The 16,353-nt window shown below is 39.2% G+C and overlaps 1 protein-coding gene across 3 annotated transcripts in view; it reads right to left on the bottom strand.

Moving 5' to 3' along the window:
* Nucleotides 1-7,566: 7,566 nt before the first annotated feature.
* G3BP1 (G3BP stress granule assembly factor 1) overlaps nt 7,567-16,353 on the bottom strand; it is a 36,350-nt gene continuing 27,563 nt past the window's right edge. For all 3 annotated transcript variants that reach the window (XM_060634767.2, XM_060634771.2, XM_060634768.2), the window contains one exon: nt 7,567-14,673. In XM_060634767.2, coding sequence (XP_060490750.1) covers nt 14,467-14,673 — 207 coding nt within the window. In that variant the 3' untranslated portion in view covers nt 7,567-14,466. The remainder of the gene's footprint in view (nt 14,674-16,353) is intronic.

Genomic DNA, 16,353 nt, shown 5'->3' with positions numbered 1-16,353 from the left:
CTCACCATGGAAACTGCAGGTAAGCTACTTCATCTTTCTAGGCCTGCTCACTACCCTGTAAAAAGAGGGAGTTGAAGGAGATTGCTCAAAGGCAAACCCTGGATACTTTCATGGGTTAAAGAAAAGAAGAAAGGGTATACCATGTGTTAGAGAAGATTTCATTATTCTCCCCTTTTCGGTCAGGCTTGGAATCCCATCCCAGGCCTTTTGGTGGACAGGTGGGGAGAGGTTAAGAGGAGAGTCTTGGCCCTCAAGGAGGTTGCAATCTTAGTTTTTTGGTGGCTCGTTGTGGTGGTTGTTGTTGTTTGCCACGAAAGTGAAGGTATTTCACGGCACTGATGGACTTGCTTCTAAGACTGGCTTCTCACCGGAGAATCCCATCAAATGCCAGGACAACATTCTACTCTGGTATTTTAGCATGTGTGTCCTATGAAGACTGTAACCCATTTCCCATGGCAGGTGAGCTCTGTCCGCCAGAGCCTCTGGAAGAATCAAAGAGAAACACAATCAGAGCAGAACTCGTGAAATACCCCAAGGGAAATACTGCAATGACTCCAAGTCCCCTCTCAGCCTGTTCCCTGCACACACAATTTAATCATAACAAGAAACTTCCAGCAAGATTTAAGAATATTTTCCCATTTGTACATTATGCTAGCCACAGTTACAGGCAGAAAAAAGTGGGATTGTTCCAGGCCACTAGAGACATTCATCTAAATTCATACCATTAGCTAGGCTACCCTAACAAAAAAGAAAAAATATTACAGCAGGTGTGGCTGAAGTTGGGCAAGCTCACTGCACATCCCCCCGCGCCCCACCCCCGCCGCCAAACAAAACCTCACCCTGGCAATGATGTTTCTGAAATTGCTTCCACACTCCCATAGCTCCAACAAACACTGCTTATAATCAGAAAACACTGCCCCTATCTTTCCCACCAAGGACATATTTATGCTTTCTATCAGTGGAATCGCTTCGAAACATTAATAGGTTGACATTATAACAAATGATCTCTATTCTGTCTTCATCTGGCCCTGGAATTAATGGGAATATTGCAGACTGAAACGTTTTCCTTGTTCCCAAGGTTAAGAGTTAACAGGCTTTTTAAAAAAGATAATTTTAGATTTCCCATAATAAAATAGAAACCATATGGTAACCCAATCACTTCCTACACTTGGCCCCCATCACCATAAAGCCACTTCTTTGCCCCTGAAAGACTCAAATAAGGGATTTTAAAAGACCTCTAAAATGGAAGTGTGATAGCACAAATACAGGGAAATGGTAATTGTATAGTCTAGGTGGTTAATATATAGTCCCTATAAAATTCTTACATGTTTTCCCCTCCGACCCTCAGTTTTCCTATCTGTACAACAGGAGTACTGAATTTCCCACTCTTCATCTTACCCTCTCAGTTCTCCTCTCTATACCCATTTGTGGTTTTCTGGTGCAGGGGAAAGGGTACTCGCTTCCAAGAAGGCTGAGACGCAACTACCACAGGCACCTGATCTTGAGCAAGACCATTATCTCTCTGCCCCTCAGCTCCTTTATGTATTTGGAGACAATAATGCCCCCCTCACACGTCCATCTTCTAGATAAAATGAGATAGTACACATTATTAACTCCACCCCCACTGTAAACAATGTAAAGCACTGTCACTATCTCCGTCTCTCCCAAATTCCTATTTCTTCCTCTTTTTGCCAGAAGAGGGCAGCCAAGAGCTTTCTTTTAGAATTGAAGCTGGCTCCCAAAAGGCCAAATCCACCTGCCCTAACAGAGCAGCCTATGACCCTTCTGGACTGGCCCCTCTGTGCTTCCTCTAGCTTATACACCCACTGAAGGGACCTACACTCTAGTGCTGATCTCACTTATCAAGAATCTGCATCCCTTTTGCCCAAGTATCATTTGAATATTACCTAAATAGAAAGCACACCATAGCTCTGCAAATAGCTGTCACTCATGTAAACTAGTAAGATTGTGAATGAACCCTACAAATCCCAATACTGCTACTGAGCACCTACTCTAGGTCAGTCTCTTTAAATTACATGATCTAGTTTCAACAATGGCCCTGATCTTCTCAATTTGTACATGAGGAAACCGAGGCTTGGAAAGTTTACCATATTAGCCCAAGTCAAAGTCTTGCCAAAGTTTGGACCTGATTCTATAGACAACAGGAAGCTAAGTTTTGGAAACAGGCATGATGTGTTTACCTCTTCCACTTACCTGTTTTTGACCTTCAAGAAATTATTTGGCCTTATTGATGACCTTAGTCCCCACCCCCCTCCCCATAAAACACTCTATCTTCCCAAATTATTGAATATAAAATCAAGACATTGATGTGGTAACTTACTTTGTCATTAAAAAAAAAAAGTACACAGGTGTTTATTAGTTCATTTTAACTTAAATGAATCTTATAACTGCTGCTAAAAAAGTATGGACCCTTTTACTTTGGTAACATTCTACTACACAAAAATTTAAGCTCCTGTAATGTGTTGAATGCCAAGGAATACTACCTTTACTAGGCTAGAAATCAAACATCTTGATTAAGAACCAAGCAGACAATCCTTGGCCACCTTCTTTTCAGAACTTGGGTAGAAACAATATAAATCTATCAGCCCACCTTAAGTGGTTGAGAGTCTACTAATCAATCCATTTTGGGGCATATGAGGGATTTAGACTTGATATGGTACCATTTTCTGAGTATAGCATTGTGGAATAGAATAAAATGAGTAAGCAACAAGGCAGGGTGGGAATATATGACATTTGGAAGAGAGTGAAAACACCCTCGTTTGTAGTCCTGCATGAGAGACCACTTGTGTGCTGGAATGGCCTGGATTTGGCCAGCATCAAGAGTTAAGGACTAGACTTATTCTGGAAGTCTTTCCTAAGTCTAGAATCCCTCTAAAATATTCACTCAACTAAGAGCCTACTACAAACATTGCCAAGGCATAGGAACGAAAGGTAAACACCATCCCTAACTACAGAACTTACAATTCAGAGCAGTGAGATGTGATATGGATATGAATACATAATTTTCAAAGGATGATATGGTGACGGAGGAGGCAGAGACAGAATTCAGAGAAATGGTACCTCACAGGGACAATCCAAGGTCTCCTGGAGAACAGAACATTTGAGCTCAGACTCTAAAGCAAAAGAGTATTTTCCACAGCAGTTTACTATCTGGATTTATGTAATTGCGGTCTCATCCACCTTTCAAAGGGTTAACACAGGTAACCATTTCCTCCAGGCAGGTATTCAGGTAAAGTGGGAGCATCTCTCCATATGAGATACCATTGCAACAAATGTATTAAAAATGGCAGGCTGACCAACGTCCCAGTAAAGGAGGGCCTCCTAATGGTCCTTTACCCCCATCCAGGCTCTGGAAATAAAGTGTGACAATGGAATTACAGGGAAATGTATGAACATACCCTGCCCCCCACCCCCCTACCCTCCCCCCCCCCCCCACACACACACACACAAAAAGTACTCTTAGAGAAGCTGCAGCTTGTCTCCAAGTCCTTTTGTTCCTGACTTAAGGATCCCCTGGGTGATGTGTAGGAATTAGCCAGACCAGTTCATGGGACAAGGCCTCTGCTTACTACATTTCCTAGGTTGCACTTGCATCATCCACATCTCTTCAGTTGTATCCAGAAGCTTGGGCTTTGGCATAACAGAACCATGAGCTATAGGGCAGTGATGCCAGGAATGTCTTAGTGCTCTGTGGACTAGGACAGCTCCCTCTGTGCAGCTCCGAATGCTGGTGAGGATAGGAACATTTTGAATGGACCCTAGTGACATCAAGTCAGATTCAGCGGGTGTCCAGGTCAACTGCAACAGACTTGCCTTTAGATGATTTTTTGCAATGTCCCAGCCTGGAGGAAGCAGTTCAGCCTTTCAAAGTTTGAGTTACACATGGAAGGTCAGGGAACGGGTCTCAAAAATTGTCAGTCAGGACTAGAAAATGTACGCTCTTTCACTTTTCTATCAGCTTTGTTTTTAACCTCCCTTGCATTTGCCTGTCATCCATCCACCTGTTTATTAAATCTATTATGGCAAGGGCAGTGTACCTTGAAAGCAGGGCATCAGAAGGAAATACGGCCCCTTTTCTTACAATATAGGAGGGGATGCTACAAGTGCCAAAATAATCACTGATGTGGAATGCAGAAAATATGTTAACGGAGAAAGGAGGGCGCCGCAGAGCAGGCAGAGAATAAACCATAACATGTTTCCAGGCTTACAGGCCATTTGAACAGTGGTACCTTAGAGATGAGGCTTTGACGGATGGGGAGAGTCTTCCAGCAAAAGGAACAACATGAGTAAAAATATGGAGGTAAAAACCAAGGGGCATATACGAGGTATAGCGATTATCTGTTTGGCTGAAGTGTAATGAATGGAGACATGTTTGGAAAGATGATTTGGAGTATATCGTAACCACCTTAAATATAGAATAAGGGATCAGGACTCTTGAGTATGGCAATTCTCAAAGACCAATCAATAAGGTATTCATTCCTTCATGGGCAGAACAGCTGGTTCTGTCTCCTTTCCATTAGCTGACATTTCCAGCCTAAGTCAGATTTTCCTGTACTTATTTCGGGAGAACTTACCTTTTCCTCCATCTCAGAAGCAGTTATTGTACCCACTAGAAATTCACATCTTCAAGGGCATCAATTCAACCCAACAAGTATTAAGCATTTAGTTGTGCTGGGTAGGCACTAGAAGGGGGATAACAAAGGTATAGTAAAGTCATGGTTCTACAGTGAGCTCACTATTCTACAGTGATTCTGAAAAAGTTACTTAATCCAGTGCAGGTATTTCTAAAGGAGTGCTTGTGGTCCAAATATCATAACCTTTAGGTTGGTCTGAAATATTAAACAGAGCTGACCTAGAAGGAAAATATAGTCTAGCGTATCCTTTTTATTCTCAGCTGCACCTGAAATGACTTCTAACCTGGAGAGCACTTCTCTATTCAAACCATGAGATCATGTCCATAAAGAAAAAAGGGTATAGAGGTGGGGGAAAGCCAAATATGAACAGAAAGAAAAAAAAAAAAAAAGTAACTGGTTTTTAATCAAGTCATTGCTACTGGAAGTATGTAAAAAGAATAGTTTGTGGGATTTTTTTTTTTTTTCAGAACAATTTTTCTTAGGCAAATTCATTAGAAAAAATATTGTGGGCAAATAGATTAGTATAACCTACCCTAGTAAATCAAAGACTACCCTCTAAGTCTTCAAAAGTATTACTATCAAGTAAGTAGTTTGCTAAACTCAATTTTTTCCACATTAGGTGTATTTCTACCTCATTTAAAAGTGTACCATGCTCAACATGCCTGAATGCTATGTAAAAAGCTGAAACATTGATGTTCCCACAATTAATCTCAGAACATTTAAAATTCATATTATTTCATACTTTCACGGTTCAACCTTCCAATACTTAATCCATTATTTTCAGCACTAATGGTAAAGTGAGATGAGTGAATTAAACCCCAATGGGTGCATCTTGCTTAATTAGTCTATTGAATGCAGATAAAATGCCTACCTGAAGGAAAAAAAAAAAAGCTAAACAGCCAAGTTCTACTTTCAAGACAAATACACCAGGTACCTCAGCAGCCTCCAAGTAAGTTTTAAAAACTGGACACGATACAGGTCTTCAACTGCTGTAATTAGACCTGAAATGCACAAAATGAACCACAAAGTGACCAAGACGCTTAATACTTTTCAGCCCTCTAGGTAAGAGTGACAAAGGATGTCCATGTCTCAGTGTGTATAGGTCGGCATCATAACTGACCAGTTGGCTAAAATCACTTTGTCTAGAACTGATGCAAAGTATCAGTTGGAAATTGCTAGCATTTTCAGTCAGGAGCGGTTGAGGCATGACTGGGAAGGACAGTGAGGGCTTACTTTCTAAGTGTGCAAACATACTCCAGTGCTTCCAAATCACAATTCTTTGGTCTTCTCCCAAGACAAGCCATTTCCAGACACCTCAAACTCGACTGGCCCAGGGAACCCATGGGAGGAGACCCAATTACCTTGCAGCCATAATTGTTGTAAACATGCTGGAGCCATAGTTGGAAAATGGTCTACAGAGAAACGGGGACAAACAGGACCACTAGGGATTTTCAATTCACAGCTACGTCAACATTAACGAAAAAGCAGTATTAGATTGATTGAAAACATTCCACGGGACTTATTATCAAATAAAGGCTCAGTCACTGGGGAAAAGTATATTTTATTGACATAATTTATCTTAGACTTAATAACTTTAACTCAAGATTCATCCACCAAGGTGGGCCAGTTTCTGCCAACAGAACCAGAGTGCGCACTCTCGAGAGTCTCACCCCAACCTTGCCAAAGCAAAGGACTTCTGCCTAACTGGAAGTCATCTCCAAAGGACTTGCCCTTATATTTTCCCCATTTCACGCACTTAAGATATTTGCACAACAGATGTACCCTTTGTCTTAAAAGTTGCCTGATTTGATGTTTAGACAGAAGAGCAAACCCCATGTTATTCTTCTGCAAGTGATTTTGCATTTCCTTTTTTTTTTTTTCAAAAAGGTAGCTACTGACTTAAGGATGTCACGACATACAGGGGATAAAAGCGTTAACTTGCAACAGGTCCAGGGTATGTTACCTTGACACCTCACAATTTGGTTCATTACACTTTAACTACTCAAAGTTATTTTAACCCCAAAGAACAGACAGGCACCGTGTATTTCTTCAGGTCACAATGCCAACACTGGCTGTGGAGTCTGATACAGGTAAGACGACTACAATTTACAATTCTGTGATTCCAATACTTTTGGGAGATGTACAATATGCTGGGCTGGGCAGTGTGAGTTAGTTAAGCTACAAAGTGCTTCATCACCCATAATGGAAGAGGTTCAAGATGATTCATACTTCCACGTAAGACTACAAAAGTCACAAGCCCACATAAAAGCAACTGACAGCCAAAGTAGAAGAGATTTCAGGAGCCTGGGGGCATCTTAAACAATTAATTGGCCTGGAAAATTGGGTCAGAATTACTCACAAAGCTCCTCATCCTTTCCCAGAAGAAAATGTGATAGTATGTCTTTTATATGGAAATTTCTTTGTATATATGTATAAACTTGGTATGGCCTTAATGCTGCAGTTAAGGATTTGTCTGGCTACCACCTTAAGCAGCGTGTTAAGCAATCGCTTCCTTAATGTAACATTTTTACTTCTTACTGGACTCTTAACCTGAAACAACCAATTCCCTTTTGCCCCTTACTCTTCGCCCTTTTTTGCATGGAATCATAAAAGTTATGGCAGTTATTTTTTGGCTTATAAAAAATCTATTTCTGCAGTTTGAAGATGTAATGTAAAATTTCTGTGATACATGTATATAAAAATATATTTATTGAACCATCCATATACACATATCCACGCTGATTCCAATGGAAAAAAATTAAAGTTTTCTGAAATTTTCTCTGTGGTCAACTCATAGTTGTCACTATTTAACCAACTTTATCTGTGAAAAAACTTTTGAAGTACTGTGATTATCCCAGAGAGGAACCTACATATAGTCTAGAAAACATCATTTCACTAAGACAAGGCTGTGTGTTGTTCATTCAAGAAACATTTATTGATAGGTACTACGGGAGATACAAAGATGACTCCAACACAGACCCTGCCCGTAAGGAGCTTACAGTCTAGTAGGGGAGACAGAACACATCCACGGGGTACATGGTCAGAGCTACGTTTCAGTAAGATGAATCTAATATTGTGTATAAGGTAGGCTGGGGGTAAGAACAGGTAAAGGAAGCTGAGAGGCCACTGAAATCATCTAAGTGGGGAGGAAAGAGGTGTGAAAGCCTTGAGGTAGCACTGACAGGACTTAGCTAGAATAAGAAAAAAAGGCAGAGGACTTAGACTTTTGGCATGGGTGAGGACACAGAGAGAACAATGGACTAGGTCTGGGAAAAGAAATGAAAGTTGGCACATAAAATTCTTCTGCACAGGAACAAAGTGTCTGGGATATACTGGGCACAATCAGAAAGAAATGGCTAATCACCCAGACCAAGGATGGAAGTACCTCTGAGTGTCCCCAGTGACTTCCTCCCTCCTGTGCCCACCCCTCAAAATTTCCCAACAATCCCCTCCACTATGAATTGTGATAGTGCCTAAAGATTTAAGTCCTATCTCTAGGCATGTCCTTACTTGTGAGAATAAAAAACAACAAATACATTAATTTATTCAACTCAATGAGTACTCTTTTAAGGACTCTTTTCATGGAGGTCACTGTACCTTCTGGTGAAATACAGGGATAATGAACCAGTCCTTGTCCTCGAGGAGCTTATGGTCTAGTAAAGGAGGAGCTGATGGTAGTAAAACTCATACAGGTCATTCTAATTGTAGGTTGAAGGGGAAGTTATATGAGCGAGGAGAAAGGTTAAAAGTGCTCTATGAACACACATTTTTAAAAATGAAGGTTGGGACAGAATCTCACACAGGAAGGACAACGTAGGAGGGAAGGAGATGAGAATGAATTTGCTCCCCACTTCAAATTCTGGCCAAACCAGACCACCAAAAAGGGGTTCCTCACTCCTGTTGCAAGTCTTTTCTCTTAGGGAAAAGGAAAATGGTCTTGAACTGGGTTTTGAAAAAAGCAATTTCGATGGCAAGAGCTTTGGGGACAGGGGGATGTGGATACAAATCTATCTTCAGGGAAGAAAGAAGGCACTTGAAGCCACGAAAATCAGCAATGCCAGGCTTATTAGAAAAACCGTAAGTAGTTTAGCACGGCTGGCGCATCACCTCCATGAAGAATGGGAGAAATCACCGCAAAGGAAGATTAGGACCCTGACAGGTACGTGGCGTTGCCAGGCACTGAACAGGGTACATGCCTAAGACCAAATTGCTGCCCCTTAGGAGCTTACAGTTATAACAATACAAGGTGGGGAAAAGCACCACAATGTACAGAACGCAAACTGCCGAAGGATTCAGGAGAAAATTACAGCTGAGTTTCAGCTATTAACATTAGGATACCCAATAGCTTTCTGACAGCTAGTAGTAAACCCATCCCTGAGGGGAGCACAAGGTAATAATGTCCTTAGACAACAGGCCCTGGTAGAACTGGGCATTAAGACAGTTCGAAGAAAACTGAGAAAAAGTGGGTATGAAAACTGAGCTACAGAAGCAACCAAGTATGCATATAAAATGTGGCTCCTTCCCTTTTCTCCCCACATCCTGACCTTTAACAGCTCTGGCTTCCTTCAGTGAACCTAGGGCAGAGTGGTGACCCTCAAGGTGATCCATGTTACTTCTACAAGCCAATGTAGGACTCTGCGCTGATAATCTATTCTCTGAGCCATTTAGCTTTTGAAAAATGAAGAGGTTGTACAAACTTTAGTCCTTTCCAGCACTAACATTCTATGATTCAGAGAATTCTAGGAGTCTCTCCTGTCTCTTATGGCAATAATCAGAATGGGAAGAAACACTTTAAATATTCTGATGTGTCTCACTTAAAATTATGATTTTTTCGTACAAATCACAATGATCCTTATCCCACCAGCTAACTTCTACCTCCACCCATTCTTCATAATCTAACATCTAACTACATGAATTTATTTTCAACATGATGTGTTCTACATGATCTACTTAAGCATACACTGAATCTTTAGAGAAAGGAAGACCTGTTGTTCTCCGCTACTTCCGTATGCCAGCTTTTTGGTATAACAACTTCATTTAAAAGGGAAAAATCAGGGATAAGATATCATAAAAATTTCCTAAAACTATTTAAGAATTTAAACCAAATCCAAACTCAAACAGGTGACATCAAAGCTTGGGGAGAAAATCAGTAACCAAAGTAGTTAATTACATCATATAGTTGAAAGTGTTTATATCCAGATTAAACAAGATATAATCATCTCTAACTTACGACCAGAAATGTATGCAAACTTCCCATAAGCAGGTTTCTAAAAAGTAAATACTCGTTAAAGTAATTCAATAGTGAATTTTTGGTAAACATTTGCTTTTTTAAAAGACAAAGACACACTGGATGACTGCAAGTCCCTTATGAATCTGTGACACTGGCCACATTCCAAGGTACTCATATGGATTTCTGTAACTGGCCAGGTCGCGTGGTCTATGGAAGTAACCGTGAAATTGATTTCCAATACTATTTTCCTCTCGTAGAGAGCTAAGAAAAGCTACCGGGTTCAAGTGGAAACTGGAGAAGCAGAGACCGTCCGAAGTTTTCAAAACAAGTCATATAATCAAAAAGTGAACAACTTTAATTCTAAGCCAAGACAGAAGTATAATCAAACCAAAGCTGGTTATGGACTTTTTTAGACCACTGCTAACCAACTTCTTACTTTTTATTCAGGTCATTATGAGACCGTTTCATGAAAGCATTAGCAAAGCACATGAATTTCAGCATTATCCTGAAATAGCTACATAACCACTAAGAAGTAAATAAGTTTCAGCTCACATGTGCTACCATTTCTCCTTTAACATAGTCTCATAAGAGTTCATAAGCCCACCTATGGTCCCCAGAACCTCAGTATCACAGTACAAATCCTAAAACATATTACTATCTTAAAACCATAAATCCTTAGTTATCTAGTGCCACATGGCCATTACTTGATCAGCAACTTCCCACGCAAAATGTTGCTAAGTTTCTAAAACTCTAAAAACATTAAGGTTTCTAAAACATTTGTGGAAGACCATCTCTAACTGTCCACTGCCCATCCGTGGCATATTAGGCAGTTCACTAAAACCTCATATTTGAAGAAAAGTTGAAGTTGCTTTTTTTAAAAGGTTCATAACTACTGAACCAAAGGTCTTCTCTGTACGCAGTTCCTGCAGAGATTTCTCTTAAGTAGCACAAAAATAAAACTTCAATATAAAGTTATCTTTAGATCAGTAGATTTGACAAATGCAACCATATAGATTCTAACAAATTGCTTTCTATAAAGTGCCACGTTTTCCCACTAAATTATTAAACTCTACAAGGATTTTCAAATAAAAGGATGAAGAAAAGTATCCGATGATGGCAGTTACAAGCACAAAACACAACTGCTATAAACCCACCTGGATTAAGGTATTACAAAATTACTGTTACCTTCCACATGTAGGTTCAAGGTTATACTACGTGTATCAAAAATTCAGGTGAGAAAATAACCCAAGAACAAATGATGATTACTGTTACCACAGTCTATAAAACAAAGTAGCTCTACAAAATCAATGTTTCCTTATCTTGTTTACGTTAAAGGAAATGGAGAAGAGTAATGCTAACCTTTCTCTGAATGTTTTACAGACTCAGGTCTCTGTACTGTGGTAACTTATTATGGTCATGTCTTATTTAATATGTCACTCAAATGTAAAATAGGTAGGCATTAGGGTTCTAGAGAAAAAGCATCAGTTTTGGAGGCCAAGCTGCTTCCTGCTACTTGGATGACTTAGAGGCCTAGTCATTTAACTGCTCTATGCGATTTCTTCTTCATCTATTACTTTGGGAAAAATAGCACCTAATCCACAGGGTAATTGTGAAAATTAGTTTTCTAATCTGAAACTAAAGTGCAGTTCCACTAATACTGCGGTAAGTAACCTACCCATCCAAAGCCAAACAATGATTTTTGGGCTCTCCATTTCACTGCTCCCAGCAAAAGCTCACAAAGTTGACAACACAGGAATACAAGAGCAAAAGAAAACAATGTACTTTTGTAAGGCCCAAGATGTGCTTGCTTTCAAAAGGTCTTACAAGACTAAGACTCACTGACCCAAACTAATCTTACTTAGCTAAAATACTCATGGGTAAAGGGTTTAAAGCTCAATAGAAAAGAACTGTACATTGGGGCATTCTTACAGATGAGAAAAGTACTTTAAAACCCGAAAAGCTTAAATGTGACGAGTTGGTGCTTGCCTAGAGACAATCTTGCCCTAACCTAGTTTCACTTTCTACCTGTGGGAATATATGTGTATCTAGGGTATCGTGCTTATTCTATTGGCAATAATGTAAACAATGATATTGGGATTCTTCATAGTGTTAACCATGATCCTAAATCTGATACATAAAGTCCAATGCTACTTAAAACGCCACAATCATCCCAATTCTGAGGACTTGAAATTACTAAAGCAACCCTTCTCTTCCTAAGCTTATGCAACAAGTCACAAAAAGCACCTAGCATATTACTACCTGTCCAAATGTTTCTTTAAACTCACACATGGGTAAAGGAAAAGTGAGATTATTAATTACCTGCAGATGTAATTCCTGAAAGAGATCTCTGTTTCATAATTCATTTAATTCATCTAAGGCTAGTTTTCAAATGAAGGAGTCTTCAAGTTGTCCTCATCCACCCCACCCTCCATCCTCCATGCATTATAGGGAATGAGGAATATCCATGATCTCAATGGGGGGTTGCTTCATTTTTATGGAACATTTAGCGTTGTCAGCCCCACCCACTAAATGCCAGATGTGTGTGGTGTCTCTTCTCCCCTCCCCGCCAAATCTCGCCCATTTCCAAATGTCCTCTAGGAGGTATTAACAGCCCCAGTTGAGAATCACTGCATCCAGTTAGTGCCCTTAAACCATGGAGTAGGAAAAACACCTATTGTGAAATGTATGGTTTAGCATTTATTTGTGAAAAAGGATTTCTAGGTTATCCATAATTTATGACTTTACAGTTACTACAACTTAAAAATTTTTTTCAAAAATATCTCCAGCTAAGTTTTTTTCTTTCCACCACAGGCTTAATATAAGCTACAACAGTACAAGCTGAATGTCTTCCAATTATCACTGGCCTGGCCCAAATGAAGTGGTTACCAAATAGTTATTTAAACTGACCCAAAAAACAGTCATGTGACTCAGTTATGTAATTTTCTTTATGTGAAGGAGATGTTCCCAATTTTCAAATATTTGAGGTACTGAGGACCGATAATATCAAACTTCATTTTAAGACTACACCCTTCAGCAAACCTAGAGTTTCCCAGTAACAACAAAACAAACATTCCTATACCTACTCATATACTGTCCTCAAACAGTCCTAAGGATTGAACACTGTTAAGAAAATAAATAAGTTAAATTTGACAACCTCGTTGCCCTTCAGATTAGTAGGACAAGTTATCACAAAAAGGCTTGCTTCACAAATGTGTACACAAAATCTTCACCCACCTCACACCCAGCACTCAAGAAATTAACATACTATGTAAAACGAATATTAGTCTATATTGCCAGATTAATTTTTCTTCCAGAAATATTTTAATAAAAATTGGCCATTTCCAAGGAACACCCACTGCATGCCCATCAATAAAAGAGAACCATAACAAAATAGAAAATTTACCATATGCCTATGATTTAAGAAAAAAACTGGCAGACACTCAAGCACAAAGTCCAATATTAAAGTCATATTCCTTCTTACGGGCTATGATTAGGATTCTGAATAGATACCGAAATAAAATACAAATGCTGGACTATTTAGGTCAAAGGACCTCTAAAGAAGCATGTCTGTCCTCAAAGGCATTCCAGTTTGAGACTCAATTTAAGAATAAGGCATAAAACAAATGAACAGAAGACATACAAGGTGAAAGAGGGATTCTTCAATTCCCAACATACTCTACACCTGGTAAAACAAATCTAGACTTTTTTTTTTTTTTATTTTTCTTTAAACAATTGCCAAGGCTGGAATCAAAGATAAATAGAAGGCACAACAGTTTTGCTCTGGGTTTTGTGTTCTTCGGATTTTGGGGTTTCTTTTTTTGTCATTTTTTTGGTTTGTTTTTTTTTTTTAAATACAAATTAAACATAAAAGAACCCTACTTCAAAATAAATCTAAATTAGTTGCATCCTAGACATTTAAAACCTATCTCACAAATTTAAATTTAAATGATAAAAACAGTAGGTTTATAATTGTTTTGTGATCATATATCCAAAGGAAAAAAAAAAACTCTACTAACACCTTTTATTCAGTTTTTAACCATACCAGCAAGAATCAAACTGTCAATTTTTCCAATGGCAATTTCTACACACCAGAAGGTAGTCATGACTCTCAAAGAAGAAACAATTTAGATTTTTCCTGCCTTCAAAATGTTTATCAAATCCTGTGTTTCTCACAGGCTTTTGAAACACATAGAAAATAAGAAATATTCCAATGAATGAAACATACCAAATGTCAGTAATAAGGTAAGACACATTCCTTTGGGGAAACGGCTGTTAAAAAAAATCCAGTCTGTATATGCAAAAGTAAAGCAAGGAAATTCAGTCTTTTTCTCTTCTTTAAAAATCTGTTTTTCCTAAAATATCATTCCACAAAATTGGAAGTGAAGGACTAAAAGGTGAGGAGAGGGAAGGGAGGGAGAGGGAGCACACATCATTAACACAAAAAGTAAAATTGTACAAACTTAAGCAGTTTATAATAGACTAGGGTCATACTCCAGGATACCAAACGCTGGTATAAGAAATTCACCATTCTGCAGGAGCTAGAAGATTTGTACTGCTGCGTGAAGATCAACGAAGAGCAATTCACTGCCTTGGGGCAATTCCCCTTCCCACTCCAAATCCTGGTTTCTGCACCATGCCTCCACGGGGCGGGCCTCTCATTCCACCACCCAGCCCACCTCGAGGACCTCCAGGTCCCCGCAGGCGGTTATCTCGACGGTCCCCTTCCCGGGCAGCTCGAGTCTTCTTCTCTTCCACATTCAGACGGACCTCACCTCTGAACATGATGGGCTGTAGAAACAAGGAGAGCAGACTTAAAGAGTGCTTATGGGCTACCAACTACCAAAGATAAAACCAACAAAGCTATCATAAAGAAGCAGCAACTTACACATCAGCTACATTCTCAGTTTTTATTTCAAGCTCAGAACACATCATTAAATAACATGGAAAGGTGGAGCTAGGCATGCAAACTGGCTCAAAAAAAGGACAATTTAAACAACACAGCAGTGCAAGTAACTCTCATTGTACTTCTATGAACAAAATGTATTTTCCCATAGAATTATATAAATAGAACAATATAAATAAGAACGGCCAAAAAAAAAAAAAATTGCCACCTTCACCATGGATTTGAAGGCTTAGAATAAACCCCTATCATCACCTAATGTGGAAAGATGGGGCTACACATACTTCTGCAAAGTACATATACATCTCAAAAACATTATTAATTTATCTAAATAAAACTGTAACAAAATGCTATTTACCTTAACAAAATTTTGGACAATACCGAAGATAATAAAGAGGACCTTAGTGAAGAATAAAAAGATACATCCACACTAAATCTTGGGCCTTGCTTTTAGCCCAATAGATCTGAAGTAGAAAACAAAGGGTTACTCGAGATTTCAACAAATTCAATTTATGCTCCTCATTGGCACACACTGGTTTTCTAAGTGACTTTTTCTTTTTCTTTTTTTTTTTTTTACTTATTTTTGAGAGGGGGGGCAGAGGGAGAAAGAGAGGGAGGGAGAGATGGGGAAGGGGCAAAAGGAGAGAGGGAGAATCCCAAGTAGGCTTCCACGCTATCAGCGTGGAGCCCAATATGGGGCTTGAATTCTCGATCCATGAGATCATGACCTGAGCTATAAGAGTCGAACGTTTAACAAACTAAGCCACCCAGACTCCCCAGTGACATTTTTTTTTAAACAAATACCTAAAAGTACTGACTATGATAAGAAGTGTTCTATATGCCTCACATTTATTTAATGCTCACAACCACCCTTCAAGGGCTGTCATTACACTACTTTAGAGGCCAGCCAACTAAGGGCCAGGAATGTTCAGGAACTTAATGGGTCACAACATAAAGAGCAATGGAAGGAGGAGAAAATGAAGGGATCCTGACAGGCAAGTAAAAGCTTTGAACCACGAGGCTAAACTACAGCGTGTCAAACACCATGGTCAGTCTTACATAAGCTATTTCTGTACTCATAAAAAATTACTGAAGGGAGTATGGCAGAGGTCTGCCAATACAGTAAGAAGGGGGCAAAAGACAAGCTACACTTGAAGCTCCCAAACTACAAAGGGGTGATGTGAAAGTACACATGAGGAAAGCTACGTAAAGGGTAGGGTGGGGAGGGGTGGCCCCTTTGAGTTGATTTATATTTAAAATTCTGATTAAATACATAAATTTCTATTTGTACATTCATAAATATATTTAACACTAAAATAATATATTTATGTAATGTTTTAATATTCACACTATATTAAATCACTTCACACACATGAATCTGATGCACTGTTCCAGGCAATATTCTACATACAATGGGGAAAATAAAACCGTACTAAAGTCTAAAAGGTAAGAGGAGAGAAGTTGGAGAGGTTTTAAAAGGCAGTGATTGAAGACATCTCTGGGTAGTTATCACAAGGGTAGAAGCAATTTGAATGAGAAAAAGGTCTCAGACATACAGCCTCTGAGAA

Source organism: Panthera onca, chromosome A1 (genome assembly GCF_046562875.1).
Source record: "Panthera onca isolate mPanOnc1 chromosome A1, mPanOnc1 haplotype 2, whole genome shotgun sequence".
NCBI lineage: Eukaryota > Metazoa > Chordata > Mammalia > Carnivora > Felidae > Panthera > Panthera onca.
Note: the sequence above shows the minus strand (reverse complement) of the source record. Positions and strands in the feature narration are given on the sequence as shown.